Raw genomic sequence first — 20,967 nt, forward strand, 5'->3', positions numbered from 1 at the left:
AAATAACAAGAAAATGGAAATACAAATATAATTAGTTCAATATACTACATTTTAGTTCATTTCTTCAGGTTGATCCTTCTTTCAAATATGTCACTCATAAACCCAACGTATTAAATCAGCCATCTGTAAAACCTCAAAGTTATAACACCAGTGAATGCATCACTCGAGTAAAGTTTTATTTTTATTATACTTGCTCACCACTGCAGCACCACAGGATGAATTTTACTGAAATACAGCAAATAAAACAAAACAGCTTGTGTCTGGAACTTTCGATCCACAAACTTGGAGCTTGAGGAAATGATTAGGAGTCATGTACTAAGAAAATGTAAATGTAAAACTTGGAGCCCCCTGGTGACTAAAAAATACGTAAAAATGCCCCCAAAAGTAATTCAATCGTGCCAAACCATCATTATGGTCCAGTATGTTTTACAGATAACCCACATATTCACTCGGCCATCCTTCCTTACAGACTACATGAACCAGAACGGAGTCTCGGATGTGATGAATCCCATCTACAAGCACCCGGCTCGCTCGCTCCTCCCCACCATCTCCTCAGACGACACGGAGACGGAGTACCTGAACTGCTTTAAGAACGGCGACGCCGGACACGAGTACCTCAACGACCTGGCGCCTCGCACCATCCTCCCGCTCACCTCCAACGGCTCGGCCCACTGCATTCAGAAATACCACCCCCAGAACAGCATAGACAACCCTGACTACCAACAGGATTTCAACCCCTTCTTCAAGAGCCACGCCAACGGGCACATCCCGGCAGCGGAGAACGCAGAGTACCTGGGTCCAGACTGACCACGCCATGGATAAAAACACAAGACACTTTCCTTTCTTTCCTGAAATGTCTGGGCTGGAGAAGCACACCTGATTGGTACCATCAACTATCATATATGTTGTACCCTGTCCCATGAAGTCAGGTGACACTGTGCAGCTTTCCATGTTGTTTGCATGCTGTCGTAACTGTCTTATAAAAACCTGTCTCATTCCAAAGAGCTTTTTTCCTCACAAATCAAAGGATAAGTGATTTTTACTCGGTGAAAGCTGGACGAGAGCCGAAGCACACGTGACTCAGTCGACCTGAGGTTGTGGAGCAGATGCGCTCCGTCCCAATGCGTCGTCAGAAAGTGAAAATCGCTTTCCAATGTCTCAGAAGTGAAAATGCTGCGTGTGATCCTAATGTGTCGGTGCAGGAGGTAAGTGCCTGAATGTCTTTGGGAGGCAGAAGGACAGAAACTGGCAGCTCAGCCCAAAACACAACTTAAGGTACATGCGTCACAGAATCACAATCATCAAAGGAGTATTGATGAGTTTGAATAGAAACGGTTGACGCACACACACGGTCGGGTTCTCGGTCGACACTGATGTGAAGCCTTTGACTGGTGGGGCCCTCGGGGGCCTGAAGACACTCCTCCTGGAGGAGGAGTCAACGAGGAGGCGAGACGTCACAACGTATAGAAATCATTGTTTAGTGGGAATACTGGTGAATGATATCATTGAAACATGTTAACCTTTCTGCTCTAAGACAGTTCTATGTGTGTGTGATTGATTTTGTTGCCTCTTTATGGTCGTGGTTAGGGTTAACTTGGGGTTAGAACACATTTTAACGACTTAAAAAGTCCCATAATCAATTGGTTAAAAACCCTTCATAGATGGATGAAATAAATAAAATAAGAGATGATTTAAAAGAGCATAGACAAAGGTGGTGAAGGTTCTCCAGACCTCTCCTATGGCTGTTAATTCAAAAAAGGTGAGACATGTTAATATGAAGAAGTGTCATAAATAATGATTAATAATAAATAACAGCAATGATAAATGTATAAAATTCATTAAGTTTAGGGATAAGGTTTTGATGAGGCTGTCAACAACGAATGGAAGTCAATGCGAACCAACTGTGTGTGTGTGTGTGTGTTTGTCAGTGCCCGGATGTGTGTTACCACAGCAACTATGTAGAGAATGTGATGGTAAATATGGCGAATGTGTTTGTGGTCATATTCAGGCGGGTCTGTTTCGTAGTTGTAGCTCTCTTGAGTGAAGTGTATTTGTGTGGACCCACAAAGTTCGCTACACTCTGGGCTGTGTATGAATGTGGAGTATTCCTCCGCTCACACAGGAAACTGTTTTCCTTCCCTGTCACTGATCATTTCCTTCCAATGGTTTATTTTTAACACTCCTGACTTAAGGAGGTTGTCAAGATTTTACAGTCGACTCGACGACCATTAACTTAAAAACCGGGGAAAAACTCCAGTAGCTCCAGATGTGTTCCCATAGAGGTTATTATTTGTGTGTGTGTGTTTCCACTTGTTTAATATGCTGGTTGAACTGTCCTAGAGTCACTGAGCGACTTGTTTGAATTTTTAACTAACTGCCATTACTAGTGGTATTTCCTTGTAAACACGATGTATCTTAGCGATTGTTTGAATGACTCTGTGTCGCATTAGAAACTCAGGATGTTTCTGATGTTTTTGTCTAAAGTATCATTCCCAGGAGACTTTTCCTTCTCTGTGTTTTTCTTTTCGTTTAGACTGTTGTTTCAGTCAGGGTGTTGAGACCGTCTCTGTGAACCTGCCCCTAAAGCTTTAAAGTTTTGTAGTCTTGCAAGGGCTTGAACTTTGCGAATATCATTCCTAGTTTTAAAGGAATCTCCTCTTGTAGCAGCCTGTAGACCTACTTTTGCAGATTTTACACAGGTACATGTACAGAAAACAGTGGATATTGCTGTAATATACCCCCATAAAAAGTCACCTATAATTTATACTATCAGTACACCGTTTTGTCACATCATACGTGAATATGCACTTGTTCCTGAATTGTAATTATTTCATTCAGAAGTGAATATGAATAAATCTTTTTTTTCTATGGAAACACATCTTGTTTGTTTGCTTTGTCTTTCCCTCACAGCTGAAACAAGTGATGAGAAGTAAAGAGACGGAGGAAGAAGGAGAAAGAGCCCAATGATTCACTCATTTACTCAGTGTTTCTTTTTTTTATCTTGATGTTTTCAGCACTTCAAGTAACAGTTTGATGAATAAGCAGATAATCAGCAGATGACGAGTGAATCCTCTCTGATCCTTCAGTTTGTTTGTCCACCAGTGACGAGCAGATGTAGTAAAACTGTAATAGTTAATGAAAACTGATCAAAGTAACTTTAATAATGCTGATTATAGTGTTTAACTTCTTATTCCTGTTGATGTCTGTCTGAGGGGAAGAAATAGTTTCCTAAACGTAACAAAACTCCTTTTTAAGAGGACGCAAATTAAAATAAAATAGGTAAAATTGTAGTAACTTATTTTGTTGTTTGAAATTTATTAAATAATGTCACAGATTGGGATGATTTTACATTGTTGTAGAAATGTTTAAATATTAGTTTTAACATCAAATTGTTATATTTTACCATGAGGTTAAATGTGATTTGTTTAAGGATTAAAAGCCGTAACTTTAAGCTTATATACTTTTGAGTTCAAATGTAAACGGCCTAGTTTAAAACCATATTTATTTCATGTCATAAATACAAATATTTGTGGCTAAATCAATACTGAAAGTTGGGAAGGTTTATAAGGAGGAACTGATCTGCTTGATCAGAGCTGATTTTGCTTTGATCAGATTTGACTAATAGTTTACTTGAACTTTATTTAGAGAAACAAATGATTAACGGTGACAGAGACCAGGAGGATGTCTTCATATGACAACATCGACAACAACTAAAAAGATGCATTGAATGTTAATCACGTCCATGTTTGAAGAGGAGGCCGTGTCATTGTGCTGGCTCATTTCATTCTAGTGCATGAAATGTAATGAGTGGTAAAAGGATTTGTGGCTGTTGATTTGCCAGTGTTACTATGAATTGAATGCAATTTGATTCAAGAGTGAGGAAAGTAATAAGAATTAATCAACTTAATTTTGATAAAGTAGAATAAAATCCTGAAACCATCGAAGAAAGTTCGAAATATGTCAATGAAGTGTGATATAAAAGGACTTGTGTACTATTCCATATAAAAAAGGAATTAAAACAGCAATAAAGAAAAGTGTTGGATTTGATTTGGTTTATGGTTTATATCATATTAAAGGTCTCCGGAGGATCAGAAATAAAATAAACAACATGAAACCATAAACTTTTTATATTTATAACTAAAATATATGTTAACAGTCAGCTTTGGGACAGAAACATTGTCCCATTAGGGTCCAATGGACGGAATCAAAAATCTATCAATGCTTTTCACCCCACAAAGTCTGATATAAGTTTGTACTACTTCTCACTCCTTTTGGAATATTATGCTAAATCATTAATCATTATTTTTCCTCATTCAGTTGAAAATAAAGTTTGTTCATTTTCACCAGTTTGTATATTTCAATTTTTTTAATGTAAATGTTTACAAAATAAATAAATGAATGAAAAAAACAACGTAATTAATAAATGTATAAATACGTAATCATGATCAAAGTTATATAATATAATACATTTTCAGGGACTTCTTAACTTTATTATATATATATATTATATACTCTAAATCATTAAGTGTTTAATTTGTGTTTATTTTCTTTTCACTAGTTGGTATCATTTATTTTGTTTAATTTACATGTTCCGAAAAAATTGACGTAATAAATAAATGCATATTATCATGATACAAGTTATCTGGGAGAAGCTGGTTAATAAAATACATTTTTTAGGGACTTCTTAAATATACACAAAGCGTTTCCTGGTGTCAAGTCTAGATGCAGTGAACCGGGGAGGACGCTGGGTGGCAGCACCGAGAGAACACTTTGTCTCCTACGCCATCAAACAAACCGCAGAAGAAGAGAGCATCCACAACATATGTGAAACTCGGGCTCCGCTGTCACTCGGACTCGAACCCTTCCGCCGGCGGCATGTGTCCCCCACACAGAAGACACTCTCTGTGTCTCCTCCTCTTCACTGTCCTCCTGTCGCAGGAATGTCTTCGACTGGTGAGTGAGACTCTTTACGTCCCTGTGTTCGTGACTCAAACGTGACTCAGCTTGTGCTAATGTTGATGCGGCTAGCGAAACTGCTAGTTCAGCTATTAAAGAGATTCCCAGTGTTTACATCCAGGTTTTAAATAACAGCGTGATAAAATCCATTTTAATCTGCTTGGAACTGGACGTGTCGTGAGTTCTGCAACGTGAGCAAGTTGTCGAGCAGACGATCGAGAGGAGGGTGGAAGATCTTCTCTTCCTGTCCCTTTATGGACATGTTATGCTTTTGTAAAGGTGAAGAACTCACTTTCAGTTTGAGGTTTTTAACCCAGTGAAGAACCAAGGAAGCTTGACAGAGTAAACATCTGTATTAAACGTTATAACAATAAGTATGATGTTATTTGTATAGCACGTTTCATAATAGTAAATAAAAACAAGGAAACACAAGCTGGTGCTGGTAGACAAGTAGCAGATTAATACAATCTCGTTTCAAATGTAGAGATCCAAAATCAAAAAGAAAAGTAAGGAAGCAAACAAATAACAACTCCCAAACAATAAAGAAAAAGACATTTTTTAGGGACCTTATTACTTAAATTGTTATAAAACAAATACATTGCAAGAGAAGGGAGAACTAAATCATTTGGGTGTGTATTTTATAATATTGATGATCACAAGATTAGAGAAATTATTGGCATGAAGGTGTAATACAAATAGATTTGATTTAATTATATGAAGTTGGTGGAACATTATTTAATCACAGACTGTCCTCTCACCCTCTTTCATTGTTTTCACCTGTATTCATGAGGTAATCAGGTCAGTCCACTGAAATGCATGAAGCTGCTTTAAAACTCTGCTGCAGCATCTCTCCGGGATCTGATTAATCATTACAGTTTCCAGATAACACACCCTGGTGAAAACAGCATGAATGTGGGACGAGTTAAAATATAGAATGTTTTTTGGAGATTGTTCTTTAGGGATTCATCAGAAAGAATTTGTTCGTTGCCAGGTTATTCTGTCGGGGTTGGGGGTCGTGCATCAGGTTTCAAACAAACCTTGCAGGTTTCTGGATCTCAATCTAAGTAAACAAGTCTCTTGTCTCAAGTTGAGAGACTTTGAACAAATAGTTTGTGGATTTAGAGACTCGGGCTGGTCTGCAGCTGCATACAAGTCCGACTGAAGAAATAATGATGTTTGCTGCCCTTGAACTCAGTCACACAAGGCCCAAGTAGGACATAGTGTGACACTGGGCTTATTCATGGAACAGTTTGTGGAGTAAGTGAATCAACTTCCCCAAGTCACCCCCCCCAACAAAGAGCATGTGAGAGCTCTGATGCTGAATAGACACTTCAACGGAAAACTTGAACTGCCTCTGTAAGAATACTGATAAAATCCATAAAGCATTTATGGTAAAGGTATGTTTTTGTATTTTATGGAATATATCCGAATGGAGCATTAATAACAAATGACACAATCAATATAGCCGACGAAATAGTCAAGATAACGGAGTGATGATATAAGAACAAACTTAAGGGTTCTCTGTCAGGCGCTGGAATGTAAAGGAGTACTTTTGCAGAAGTGAAATTTTCTTTTCTGGCATTCAAAGTACCAGACACTTGAAATACAGGAAAGGAAACATTACCAGAGCTTTAATCATGCCAACATAAAAGGTTATGGTAAAAGGGAACAGCTTCAAGGTAACATAGTTATGGTCCTCCTAAACAGTCACATGCTCCACTGTGTTTTGACTCTTTGGAAAAACCTGCAGAAATACTTCTTCAACACGAAGAAAACAAATGCTGTAAAATAAATTTGCTCTTTTTGAACACACACCACAGAAATGATCATTGTGTTTTTCTTTTCCCATCATCAGGTTGAGGCACAGCACTGTGTCTGGTATGGGGAGTGTGGGGAGTCCGAGCAGGTGCCGGGCAAAAAGTACAACTGTAACTACACCGGTCCTCCCAAACCTCTCAAGCCTGAGGGGTTTGAGCTTCTCACAGTATGTCTCTAAATGCTTTTTATTGATGTTCGTTGCTGAATCCAATGTTTTTGTAACATACTCCTGCTCCCCAGTGGTAAAAACAAGTCTATAACTGAGAATCAACCTGATGTCATTGCTTTCTGTGTTTGCGTGCAGGAACTTTGTCCCGGATATGACTATGACAATCGAAGCCTCTGCTGTAATGTGGATCAGTTGCAAACTCTCAAAAGGAGTCTCCAGCTGCCTCTGCAGTTCTTGTCTCGGTAAGCACTACGGTTATAACATTAACTATCAAAACACATGACACGCTTTATAAACACAAAGAGAGGGCAGTCTACATGTTTAACACTGCTCAAATCTTACTACACAGTCTTAAGTCTAAGTTTTGCATGTGCTTAAATCATCTTTGGTTATAGAGAGACTGTGTTATGCTTTGCAGAGGTTTGCATGTTTATATCTAATCTGTACAACACTCCGCTCCATATACACTTACTTCACATCATATGTGATATGTGTTAATATAAACCATATTGACATTATATATCATTTTATACAATAATATTGTCTTTTGCACACTCTGTCTACATATTCTCACACTCATAGTATATTATATTATCTATTGTATAGTCAAATACTTACATTTATACCTCTCCTATATATCATATCATATTATATCATACTCTCTGTATATTCTTTGTATATATAAGTCTATATACACATAATTATACATGTGTACATGTTATTATTATATTTACTATTATTATTATTATATATACTGTTGCTGCTGCCATTATTACTATATACTGCTATTATATTGGTATAATTACTATCATATATAAATATATATTATGTTATATTATATACTATATATACTGTACTATTTTTATATACTGTCTAACAATAACATTACCATCATATCATCAGTACTATTACCATCATTTTGCCACTGCACCTTATCTACCTATTTATCTTGTGTTCTGTTTTTAGTCTTTCTACCTCAATTTTTTTTTTTTTATTCTATTGTATTGTATATTATTGTATTTAAATATACCGGCTGCTATGACGACTTAATTTCCCTTCGGGGATGAATAAAGTTATCTATCTATCTATCTATCTATCTATCTATCTATCTATCTATCTATCTATCTATCTATCTATCTATCTATCTATCTATCTATCTATCTATCTATCTATCTATCTATCTATCTATCTATCTATCTATCTATCTATCTATCTATCTATCTAATCTTTATAGATTTTAATTCCTTTCCCCCACATTTTTGTATTACCTTGTTTGCAGCTGTGTTACACTTTTTAAATGTGACCTTTTATGTGGATGTTGTGCAACAGTCTGTGTCTTCTGCTTCTGACTCGCTCGCTGCCTCTGTGCGTAGGTGTCCGGCTTGTTTCTTCAACCTGATGAACCTCTTCTGTGAGCTGACATGCAGCCCCCACCAAAGTCAGTTCATGAATGCCTCTAAGATCAACGCCACCAGTGTAATTGAAGTGCAGTATTACGTCGGACAAAGATTTGCTAGCGGTGAGTTCACATCCAGGAGTGGTTCCTCTAAATGTAGAGAAAAAGTAAATATAGACACATTGCGCTTGCATGTCAAAAAATGCAGATGAAACTTCATTGACCCCCATCAACATGAAGTCATGCTCTCAGTTGCGCAATTCTTTGGGTAACTCGTGGTCATAGTTACTGCTATCGTCATCAAAAAACAAAGATTAGCTCAGTTGAAATAATTAAACTGAACTTTTCCAGCCATGTATAACGCCTGTAAGGACGTCCAGGCACCGTCCAGCAACGTGAAGGCCTTATCGCTGCTGTGTGGCAAAGATGCAAAAGACTGTAACGCGACAAACTGGATCCAGTACATGTTTGATATCAACAATGGACAGTCTCCTTTCCCTATCATCCCAATATTCTCAGGTAAATCCTTTTTTGTTGTAATTTTTTACATTTAATCATATGCCTGTTGCAGAGAATATGTTAATTTAACAACTGTCTACTACATTTGTTACTTTTCATATTGGTTAAACAATCGTCCTGTGTTGTGCTGCTTCAGATGTCCCGGTGTCTGGTTTCACTCCCATGAACAACAAGACGTACGCCTGCACCGAGGGCTTGGACGACGGCTCTGGTCCTTGCTCCTGTCAGGACTGCACCAACGCCTGTGGGCCCACACCCGTACCTCCCCCTCTCCCCCCACCCTGGACCATCTTTGGGATCGACGCTATGGCCGTCATCATGTGGATCTCGTACATGGCCTTCCTGCTGATCTTTTTCGGAGCGGTACTGATCGCGTGGTGTTACAGGTAAGGGACTTCTGGCTTGTGGTGTGTTCTGCTGGGAATTGTATCACACGGTGCATCTGCAGCCACTCACCCAACAGGACAATAATATATTGGTTTTGCTGGCATTTGAAGTTAAGACCCTTATTTGTTGGTTTGTGTTAACAGGAGACGGAGGATCATGTCCGAGTATGGCCCCATACTGGACAGCAATAACCCGCTGTCTCTCAACAGTGATAATCCTGACCAAGGTGAGAATTGTTTCTATCTGTCATCTATACGCCTTATGTCATTGTTGCACGGCCGAAACCAAAACCAGGTCCTTCTCTCCTTAGTCAATGCATCATGTTGTGAAAGTCTGGGCGAACGCTTCGAGAATGCACTGCGCATCTTCTTCTGCTCCTGGGGTTCCTTCTGCGTGCGACATCCCTCTGTGGTCATACTGGGGAGCCTGGTCATCGTGGTCGCCTCCTCCGGTGGGCTGGTCTACATGCGCATCACCACCGACCCCGTGGATCTGTGGTCGGCTCCCACCAGCCAGGCTCGTCAAGAGAAGGACTACTTTGACAAACACTTCGGCCCCTTCTTCAGAACCGTACAGCTCATTATAACCACTCCAGTCAATGAATCTTACACTTACTCCCCATACTTTGGAGGAGCGGACGTCCCATTCAATTCCATCCTGGCTAAAGACATCCTGCACCAGGTGGGTTAACATAAGTATTCATTTTGATCAGTTTGCTGTCATAAGAGCCAACGTGTGTTGCAACCATAGACATATATAAAGGCTAGATGTCTCGTCTGCGTTGCCGGCCAACGGAGCTGGACGTCACCACATGGCGGCCATCTTGCTAGGGGCCAGCTCGCTCACCCATAACATTGTGTTTGTAGTGGTAAATAACCATAACTTAATCAATTTTCAACCGATTTTGAAACGGTCTGGTTTGTTATAAACGTCAGAGATGTAGTTATGACACTGCATAAATTATTAATTTTTTTAGAAAATAACATAATTATTCATAAGTATGCAGTGTCATAACTACATCTCTGACGTTTGTAACAAACCAGACCGTTTCAAAATCGGTTGAAAATTGAGCAAGTTATGGTTATTTACCAATACCAACACAATGTTATGGGTGAGCGAGCTGCTTCGTAGCAAGATGGCCGCCATGTGGTGACGTCCGGCTCTGTCGAACGAGACATCTTGCCTTTATATATGTCTATGGTTGCAACCCTCACCAGATAAGAAATATGCAGAGCCGCCGCATTTGTGAAACCACGACTTATTTGTGCTGTTCTCTTTTTTTCTCTTTTCATTCGTTTCTAACCGTGAACAACCAGGTGCTGGATTTGCAGCTTGACATCGAAGCCATTGTGGCTCCATACAAGGATCAAACCGTCACCCTGAAGGACATCTGCTTGGCCCCTCTGGACCCCTACAACGACAACTGTACCATCCTGAGTGTCCTCAACTACTTCCAGAACAGCCATGCTCAGTTGGACCACCAGAAGGGAGATGAATTCTTTGTCTGGGCTGAATTTCACAGTCACTTCCTCTACTGTGTCAGGTGATTTAATTATTTTGAAGAAAGAAGATACATTTTGTTTATCCCACACACATGCACAAACATGCACAGACACACTCATGCAATGGGGAATTAGTCCTCTGCATTTATCCCATCTGGTGTGATCTTTGGACAGACACACAGAGCAGAGCAGTGGGCAGCCATGTACGGCGCCCGGGGAGCAGATGTTGGGGGAGTAAGGTGCCTTGCTCAGGGGCACTAGACAGGGTAGGGAGAATAGTCTTTTGATCTTTTGGACAGATCCAGGTTCGTCTTTATGTTGTTCCTTTAGTTCCCAGCAAAGTTCTCTTGAATGACAAATACAATAAATACAGTAAAACAAGAAACCACACCTGTGTCTAAATTAACACCTGCAGTTCACGAGAATTTATTTGCTTCAGATATGGAACATTTGTCTACCTTTTCTCCAAATTGCAATGATAGAAAGTTTCTCCTTTATCTAAAAAAAGCACATCACTAGTTCCTCATTGGTTGTCATTTGGTGTTTCTTTGTTTGTGTGACACTGGAGCGAGTCTCCTTCAAACCTTTAAGTTTGTCTGCTTCTCTTTTTTTCCTGCAGTGCACCAGCATCCCTTAACGACACCACCCCCCTCCACGACCCTTGTATGGGCACGTTTGGGGGTCCCGTCTTCCCATGGCTCGCCCTCGGGGGTTACGATGGTGAGCTGGATTAACACCTGTTGATGTGCAGAGAAATAGGAAGTAGATTTGGATCTCTTTTTACAAAACGTGACGGCAATAATCTTTACTACGTGATATATACAGTACGTTTACTTTGGGGAAGCAGTCAGATTACAACTGTGTAGTCGTATAAAAGATTTAACGGATAAATAAAATTCAACACCAGAGGCAGCTAAGATTTTTCCAGTGAATTCTGCCTGTGCTGTGATCGTCTCTCTGCCAAAATGAGTGTTCTGCTCCAACTGCCATGTCAACGATTTCCTTAGCGATTGCCTCACTTTGACATGAATCTTCTTCTTTTCTTTTTATTTGTCACAATACAGAGACCAACTACAACAATGCCACCGCTCTAGTGATCACCTTTCCACTCAACAACTACCTGAACGACTCAGTCAAGCTGGACAAAGCTCTGGCCTGGGAGAAAGAGTAAGAACAACAAAGATAAATCTGTTACTAGTTACTAGTTTTATTTCATTTAAAACCACCGTGATTGTTTGTGTGCATTTCAGATTCATCAAGTTCATGAAGAACTTCACAAGCCCCAACCTGACCGTATCGTTCATGGCAGAGAGGAGTATTGAGGATGAGATTAACAGAGAGAGCAACAGTGACATCAGCACCATCGTGATCAGCTACGCTATTATGTTCGTCTACATCTCCCTGGCCCTGGGTCACATCCACAGCTTCAGGAGAGTGATGGTAAGAGACCAAGTCCTGACTCAGTGTTGCTACAACAATCCATTCATGGAATAGTTTAGCTGTTGCTGTGTCACTCATCCATCCTCCCTGTGACGTAATACAAAACCGGAACAGCACGCTTGACAACTACCTGCATTTGAATGTTAAAGGAAACAACTGAAGGGCGGCACATGACTCATCCTCTACTTATTTTTTTCTGCACAGGTGGACTCGAAGATTTCTTTGGGTATAGCTGGTATCCTGATTGTGCTCAGCTCTGTGTCCTCCTCACTGGGGATCTTCAGCTATGCTGGTATCCCTCTCACCCTCATTGTAATTGAGGTCATTCCCTTCCTGGTGCTGGCTGTCGGAGTGGACAACATCTTTATTATAGTGCAGACGTACCAGGTAACGTTTCCTTCCCCTCAGTCAATTAAACTATCATATAATCCATTTAATTTATTTCGAACATATAAATTAAAAAAGGAGAAATTCTACTATCAAGTTGAAAAAGAAGAAAAAAATATTAATTATCAGTTATATATTTGTTAATTCTGCAACATGTGATTTCTGCACAGAGAGATGAGCGGATGCCACAGGAGGAGCTTCACCAGCAGATCGGTCGTATCCTCGGTGACGTTGCCCCGAGCATGCTCCTCTCCTCGCTCTCTGAGACGGTGGCCTTCTCCCTGGGTAAGTTGGATCATGTATTTAATTGACTCCTCTAAATATTCACAGAAAATAAATGTGGATTAATCTTTAAATGTGTATTTAGAATGATTGTGGTTCACCTCAAATTAAGAAAATGGTTTCTAATGGAAAATATTGATACAGTTGCTTTTTAATCAAATGCGGTGATTTCCTGTTGGTCACATGCTGATGAAATTGTGGTCTCTTCCTCTCGTGCAGGAGCCTTGACCAACATGCCTGCCGTGAGGACTTTCTCTCTGTTTGCTGGCCTGGCTGTTTTTATTGATTTCCTGTTGCAGATCAGTTGCTTTGTCAGCTTCCTCGGCTTGGACGCAGAACGACAGGAAGTGAGTGTGAGGGAAAACTGTGGTGACACATTAACAGTGATACTGGGGGGGTATTAAATGGTCATGTGACAGGGTTTCCCTACAGATTTAACAATTTTGGCCTCAGTGACACACAGTTGACGACTCGCTCTTCATGAGTCACTCTTAAAATTCGTCACAGTCAAAGTTCCACTCACCGGTTTTGTCTCTTCTGTCTAAAAGGGGAACCGACTTGACATCATCTGCTGCGTGAAGCTGCCAGAAGGTCAGCAAACAAAGACGGATGGTTTCCTCTTCCGCTTTTTCAAGAAAATCTATGCCCCATTCATCCTCAAAGAGTGGGTGCGACCAATCATAGTAAGTACCTCAGTGAGACTTGCTCCTCCTGTTGTGTATTACTCCAACTTGAGGATAGATTGAGTTGGAATCCTATTTTTAATTTAGTAGAATATTTTTGGTCTGCATATCATGATCATGCTGATTATCTTTCCTTCTTTAGGTGGCAGTGTTTGTTGGAATACTCTCCTTCAGTATTGCTGTCATGAACAAAGTGGAGATTGGACTGGACCAGAAATTATCCATGCCTGATGTAAGTCTTTGCAGTTTGTCAAAGTTCATGTATTTCTAGTGGTCGCGACTTGAACCTTTTTACAGACGGAATAACACATTTATAAATGATTTGAATATTTGTTACATCATATAGTCTGTGATTTTGCTTATACTGCTCCTATCAGTCAACATGAAGCTAAATCATGTGCATATCTTGCCGTGTGATTAAATAAATTCCTGTAACATTACTGATGTTCTGTTTGTCCGTCCAGGACTCGTACGTGCTGGACTACTTTAAGAACATGGGCGAGTATCTCCACACTGGAGCTCCAGTGTACTTTGTGGTGGAGGATGGTGTGGACTACGGTAGCCTGGAAGGTCAGAATGCTGTATGTGGTGGAGTGGGCTGCAACAACGACTCTCTGGTCCAGCAGGTCTACGCTGCCTCACTCATCAGCAACTAGTGAGTCTGAGCTGTAAACAAATTAGATCATGAATAACCAACATTAGCTACATGAAGTGCCTAAGAACCTGTTTGGAAATTATTTAAATTAACTATCTTAGAAACTTGTGAGTTCAAATGGTAATGAAAGGTCGAAAGTTAATTTAATCTAATCTACGATCTCTTAAATTTTCACATTCCAGCACAACCATAGCACTCACACCGTCCTCCTGGTTGGACGACTACTTCGACTGGGTGAAGCCTCAGTCCACATGCTGTCGATACATCAACGAGACAGGGGCTTTCTGCAATGCATCAGGTACTTTTTTTATCAAGTGTCAACATGCTATGAATGATATCTGTGTCAAATGTTCAACATAAACTGCAGTGAAACTATTTTAGTATCATGTATTACAGTTTTCTGAGGTAGAATCCCAGTAAAGCAGTTGTATGTTTCAGCTTGTAATACAGACTTTCTAATATATTTCTTATTTTGAATTTGTTCAATGTTTGTTCATTTTATGGTTTTGGTGGATATATGTCAAATACCTGGTTGCATTGAGAGGATGAAAATACTTCCTGCTGTTTTCCAGTGGTAAACTCGTCGTGTGTTCACTGCCGGCCCATGACTCCGAGTGGAAAGCAGAGGCCAGAAGGTGAAGACTTCATGCGGTTTCTACCCATGTTCCTGTCGGACAATCCCAACGTCAAGTGTGGAAAAGGGTAATTTAATATCTCTGTCAATATTTTAGGTTTCTATTGAAAACACATGACACACAGACACAATGGAAGTAGTACTTTTCACAGTTAAGCAATTCTCAATCTCAAATCTCTTCCTGCTCCTCCAGCGGCCACGCAGCCTACGGCACAGCGGTGGACCTGTATCCCAATGACGCAGGCGTGGGAGCCACTTACTTTATGACCTACCACACCATCCTGAAGGAATCCCCGGACTTCATAAATGGTTTAAAAATGGCCCGAAATCTGGCTCATAACATCAGTCAGTCCATAAACCACAAAGTGTTTGCCTACAGGTAGGTCCTCTTGCTCTTTTCAAGGATCTTTGTTAAATATGCTGAATGTTATGATTCCTAATCTGTAATTCTGTGTTTTTTGAGTTTTCTGTGGATGATTTTCCAAGCTGAGATAAGGAAGTTGTGTTTGTTTAGGTCTCAAGGTTCAAGAGCATCAGAGAGGAGAAGTAGGTCATAGATAAGCAGGCAGCAAAGAAAACATTGTAAATGGCAACAAAGCTGATGTTTGACCCAATGCACTGAATGAACTTTCTGGCCACTTTATCCTATATAACAGAAAAGGCTTGTCTTGTATACTCAAAAAGATACAAAACTAGATTTACTGGGTATTCACAATAAATGGTTACCGTCGTCACTACGGAAATGTATCTCAATTATTAAACATCAACCAACAAGAGAAAAAAAGGAAGTGATAGTGAAGCCTAGCCATAAAGTTTTCTGTGAATGTAAAAAAGCCACCGGACAATGTTAGTTTTCTTAGCATCTTATTTCACTTCCTTCTTGTTCCTCCTCTACAGCATCTTCTACGTTTTTTACGAGCAGTACCTCACCATCGTGTACGACACGGCTCTGAACTTGAGCGTGTCGCTGGCGGCCATATTTGTGGTGACCACGGTTTTGTTGGGCTTCGAGCTGTGGTCGGCTGTGGTCGTCTGCCTCACCATCGCCATGATCCTGGTCAACATGTTTGGAGTCATGTGGCTGTGGGGCATCAGCCTCAACGCTGTCTCCCTGGTGAACCTGGTCATGGTGAGTGGAAGGAAAAAGACGCTGGTTGAACACTTAAATAATATCCAAGCCACGATAACAAGATTCTTACAATCAAGGTTTAAGGAAAGTCATTCCAACTTTAGAAAACATATTGTAAATTGAGAGAGAAATTTATTTTCTCTGTCTTTCGGTATGTTGTCCTCATTTGATGTTGTTCTGTCTGGCACTGGCCTTGTTCAACCTCAGGGACTTTGATCTACAAATTTCCCCATGTCCCTAAATACCAGGAATTACAATATGTTCTAAAGCAACCGGAGCCGGGGACAGTTTTTCTTTAATCTCACGTATAAATATTCAGTATAAGGCAGCAAACATTTCCATGTGTCTGATGTGGAGTTGTTCCCTGTCTTCTGCTTCAGACCTGTGGAATCTCGGTGGAGTTCTGCAGTCACATCGTGCGAGCGTTCTCCATCAGCGTGAAGAAGAACCGAGTGGAGCGGGCGGAGGAGGCTCTGGCTCACATGGGCAGTTCTGTAAGTCTCTTTTTTAATCTTTTTCAATCCTTGAGTGGCTGTTCAGCGTACACCTCCACCAAAGCACAGCAGTCCACTTCAAATCAATCAAGTTCCACTAAATGAACACACTCATACTCATCAATTTCCTAAATATTGCAGATTTTTTTCTTTACGATCCATGACTTATTTCTTAGGAAATTGGTGGAAATTTTTTAAACTAACAATTTAGTAGCAGTTAAATGGCACTTACTTATAGCATTTTGTAGTTTTGCTTTATTTTTGAAGAATTTGTACTTTCTTGATTCTTGTTGGTCTTGGTTTGTACCCTCGGGGTTGAATGCACTTATTGTAAGTCGCTTTGGATAAAAGCGTCAGCTAAATGAAATGTAATGTAATGTCTAGAAATATAACAAATTTTCAAGGTTAAAAAAATGTCCTGGATCTGCCCACTTGTCTGCATCATGTCGAGTTTGACTTGTCCCATGTCTCATGTTTCTGCCAATTAAAATGCATTCCTTTTTATCCTGCTGAGAAACAAACCAACTAATGGAGACAGAACACGACCCCTTTGGCAAATCTTCAAAATATTTGCAGTTTAATATATGGTTTTATTTCCTACATTCTATTTTTCTTGAACTGTTCCCTCTTTGCAGGTGTTCAGTGGAATCACGCTCACAAAGTTCGGAGGCATCATAGTCCTGGCCATGTCCAAGTCTCAGATCTTCCAGGTTTTCTACTTCAGGATGTACCTGGCCATCGTTCTGCTGGGGGCCACTCACGGCCTCATCTTCCTCCCCGTGCTGCTCAGCTATATCGGTCAGTAGAGTTTAGTGGTGTAGTCGCACATTAAGAGTGAAACATAGAAGCTTGGAGCGCAGATCTAATGCAAGTGTTTGTGTTCCGACTCCATTCGCAGGTCCGTCGGTGAACAAAGCAAAAGTGTTTGCTGCTAACAAGCGCAACGTCGGCACAGAGAGGGAGCGGCTCCTCAACTACTAGGAGGCGGCGGACAATGAACAATGCCCCTGACTGTGTGTCTGGTAGGGACTGTGTGGGGGGGGTGAGCGCGAGGCAGTTTCTGTGACCACTGACACACTCGTCGTCATTGCCGCTACTATGCACGGATTTCACTCAGGAAAACACTTGGGATTGCCAGAGGCCTTGTTGGGCTGCACACTCGTATCGACTTCTGCAGCAGACTTCAGACCCCCGAACATTCCTCACACTACAGGACAAGCCCGACCTCGCGGTATTTGAAGCGTGAGCATCGTGCCGCGGGACAGAGTTCAACACTTTGACCGTGTGGACGTCAGAGAGACACCGCCCCCCCCCCAACACCATTTTACAGACAGATTATTTTAGCTATTTTGATACAGGAAAACGTAAAAGGGTAAAAGTGGTCAGTTTTTTTTTAATGTGTTTTTTTTTTTAAATCTATGCCTGAAGCAAATCTATATAAAATAGATCTGACATTCTTTTTTTTATTAACTTGTTAGAACTGTTTGATATTATTAACCTTTTATTGACTGTAGCACAGCGCTCACCGGAGCTAACCAATAACAATAGCAATATCATAAGTCCCCCATAATACCTGGCATCAACATGAATCCTCTTTAGAGCAAACTGCATCAGAAAGACGCACGGCTCATTTCACCATAGCAATAATATGTTTCCTGTGCACCTAAAGAATCTGGGAGTAGCTTGTAGGTACTGAGACAGTCATGTTTTTACGCGAGTACACTGGATTTTGAATTAAAAGTGTGTTTTAGCTTTACTTTTTTTGCTTTTATTCTATTTGTTCACATCTATGAGGCCTTTTTTCTTTTTACCTATGGAAGGTATTAGAATGGCACTCACTGGAGAACATTGCTCTGCCGAGGCCACACTCATAGATTTCAGTCCTCTAAATGTGGCAGATTGATCCATCTCACAATGTTATGAAAGTCAAAGAAATTCCCTGATCTGCACCAAAATTGAACGGGTTCTTCTCTGACCACAACCTTCCACCGAGTTTTCTAGGAAATCCATTCAGTTGATTTTGTGTAATCTTGCGTACAATCCAACCAATTAACAAACAAACGGACAGCGGTGAAAACATCACCTCTTTGACGAAGGCACCAACAGTAAACATCAACACCCTCAAAGCTTAAACTTGACGGTCACTGTTTCATTTCACGTTCAGTTTACACGCAAAGTCGTAACAGGAAGTATGTTGCTCCTGTCGTGTTTTTTATTCTTGCATCGATTACCTCTTGCGCCACATTTCATTTCAGTGATAGCTGATGTATCTTAATTGTTTTTTTGAGGTTGTTAGTCCAACACCCCCCCGAGTCAAGATACATGTTCATGCCAGATGTGAAGGGTGCTGTAAATAATGCTAATAATGGTTTAACATTGAAGTGTAACTGTGACACTTTCCAGTTTCTGAGGTACAGCTGCAGCTGGAGAGATCAAACTTTCCATTAAACTGTAAATAACATGCACGGGACTGATTTAGATTTCTGGTCAACTAGACTTTCTAGAGCATGTTTTACTGAATGCTGACTAGATAAAGACTATAGACGACACATTTAAGTTAATAATGATATTATTTTAATTTGTTAACCACTAACAATGTGAAACTGGGAACTGGAAAAATGAAATGTTGGATTTTCAATGAGTTTTTTTTTTACTTAACACCCAACAACCTATGCTTCAACCTGTCTGAGGTGTTGGTTAATGCGACTGATCATTCATTGTGCCTTAATCCCAGTTGTGTGCTCCCACTTATTGAATTTGAACAGGACTGAGACATTAAACGAAGAGGATGTTATCGTTTTAACCAAAGTGTTAAAAAAATCTTTTAAGGAACCAAATTCCTTGTTTTCAATCTTCTGAAACAATGTTTTTGTTTTCCCCTCATGATGCAGTTGAGTTTTATGGAATGTAAGAATGAAATGTGTAAAAGAAAAATGTTCATGAGCGACCGACTGAGGAAGAGTTGAGCTTATTAACGGTTCTGTGTTTTGAGATGGAAAAATAATATCTGACGATGAAAAACTGAACCAAGCACTGGAATATTTAAGGTTTTTAACAATTTCCCAATATATTCTCCATGAAATAATGTCTCGTCTCAAAATGTTGTTTCTATACTAATGTTTGATCAGATGTACGTTTGATTTAACATTGTATTGTCCTTGCATCTTATCCTTGAGGTTCTATATGAAGAAAATGTACAGTAATTTACTTTTAAGAGGAATAACCCTTCTGGCACCTTGAGAATGAGATTGTTCAGACCGACCACAGTGTGGCGTCCTCCGTTCACAAAGCTCTGACTGCATCCTGCTCTCAGTCATGTAGATGTTGAGTGACCTAATTTCCATGTCTTGAAGATATGCAGCCGTGCAAAGCTTTCTATTTGTCTCTTTTTCCAAATGCAGAGTCACTCTGAGCATAATGGAGAAGGTTGGTCAGCTTCTAAATTGGCGTCATTTGGATATTTACACTATAACTTCAGAGGCTGTCGGTCACTCACATCCCATCTGAGAGCAGCTGCCAAACCCGGAGCTGGGTCTGCTTCCTCAGTGTGTGTTGTTGTGTGTTGTTGTGACTGTGCGTCCAGCCCTGTTGTCACACAAACCTCCAGCTCATAACTTATTTATCCGCTGCCCTGCGAGAGCCGGGGACTGTTCTTTGATTCAAGCTGAGAGATTAAAATATTAATTTCCTCTGCGGGGGAGAGCGTTGCGAGCGCATGATTATGTAAGACGTGCAAAGCTCACCTCTCTCTCCACCAGACACTGACCTGCCCCTGTCCTGTGACACGTACATACTGTACAGAAAGGCTCATTGTAGTTCATGAGGGGGTGAGAAACATTTTTGGGGGGAAATATTCTCACAAATGTAAGAAAATCAAGTTAATTTTTGCTGAAAGCAATCAGAGTGTAACACAGAAATGCCCTAATTCCCAAATTATTTATATGAGCACACAAAAACACATGCTCAGTTAGACTCAGATATTCATCTGATAGTTCTCTCAATACCACACACACTCGATGTTGGTTTCATTTACGTAAAAAAAAGAGTTACTTGTCTAATCTTGGGATAAATCTATTAATAAAAATGTTTTTTTGTATAATTGCCTCTGATGGGCCAGATGAATGTGTATTAGTCTCTCAGCAGTAATCTGTTAACTAATACAGCTCAGGAGCTCTAATTACAACCATCATGTTGAATTTAATAGTTATGTGGTGGATGTAAAAAAAGAGAGCACGTGTAGAATTAGTTGCAGCAGTGTGATTTCGCTTCTGTTAAATAGAGGAACATGGACGACAGGGAAATGTATTGAGAACACATAATCCAAACTTCCCCAAAAAGGCTCTCATGGTGTTTATTACATTTTTATTATGAGTGCAAGAGACAGCCATTCTTCCTAGTACAGGTTTCAAAACTAGTTTTTCAATATAAAATATACCACATAGTTTATCCAGACCTGGTCCTGTCTTTGCCGTCCACCCTCTCCGTGTGTTTTCCTCCCACAGATTTCCTGGAACTC

At 40.2% G+C, this 20,967-nt stretch overlaps 2 protein-coding genes across 2 annotated transcripts in view; both read left to right on the plus strand.

Moving 5' to 3' along the window:
• The window catches only part of egfra (epidermal growth factor receptor a (erythroblastic leukemia viral (v-erb-b) oncogene homolog, avian)), a 40,346-nt gene extending 37,535 nt beyond the window's left edge, over window positions 1–2,811 (plus strand). The window contains exon 28 of the mRNA XM_061084804.1: window positions 470–2,811. Coding sequence (XP_060940787.1) covers window positions 470–807 — 338 coding nt within the window. The 3' untranslated portion in view covers window positions 808–2,811. The remainder of the gene's footprint in view (window positions 1–469) is intronic.
• A 2,004-nt stretch (window positions 2,812–4,815) lies between these two features.
• Window positions 4,816–20,554, plus strand: npc1 (Niemann-Pick disease, type C1). The gene is made up of 25 exons (XM_061084047.1): window positions 4,816–4,953; window positions 6,812–6,940; window positions 7,079–7,185; window positions 8,317–8,462; window positions 8,691–8,858; window positions 8,995–9,244; window positions 9,389–9,471; window positions 9,556–9,926; window positions 10,562–10,788; window positions 11,367–11,467; window positions 11,812–11,914; window positions 11,998–12,187; window positions 12,392–12,574; window positions 12,745–12,859; window positions 13,076–13,203; window positions 13,405–13,539; window positions 13,682–13,771; window positions 14,004–14,194; window positions 14,377–14,492; window positions 14,767–14,896; window positions 15,022–15,207; window positions 15,726–15,957; window positions 16,338–16,451; window positions 17,087–17,249; window positions 17,350–20,554. Exons 1-25 carry the CDS (start codon window positions 4,876–4,878, stop codon window positions 17,430–17,432), a joined length of 3,819 nt encoding a protein of 1,272 aa, XP_060940030.1. The 5' UTR covers window positions 4,816–4,875; the 3' UTR covers window positions 17,433–20,554.
• Window positions 20,555–20,967: the final 413 nt, after the last annotated feature.

The sequence above is a fragment of the Limanda limanda genome, chromosome 13 (assembly GCF_963576545.1).
Source record: "Limanda limanda chromosome 13, fLimLim1.1, whole genome shotgun sequence".
NCBI classification, from domain to species: Eukaryota; Metazoa; Chordata; class Actinopteri; order Pleuronectiformes; family Pleuronectidae; genus Limanda; species Limanda limanda.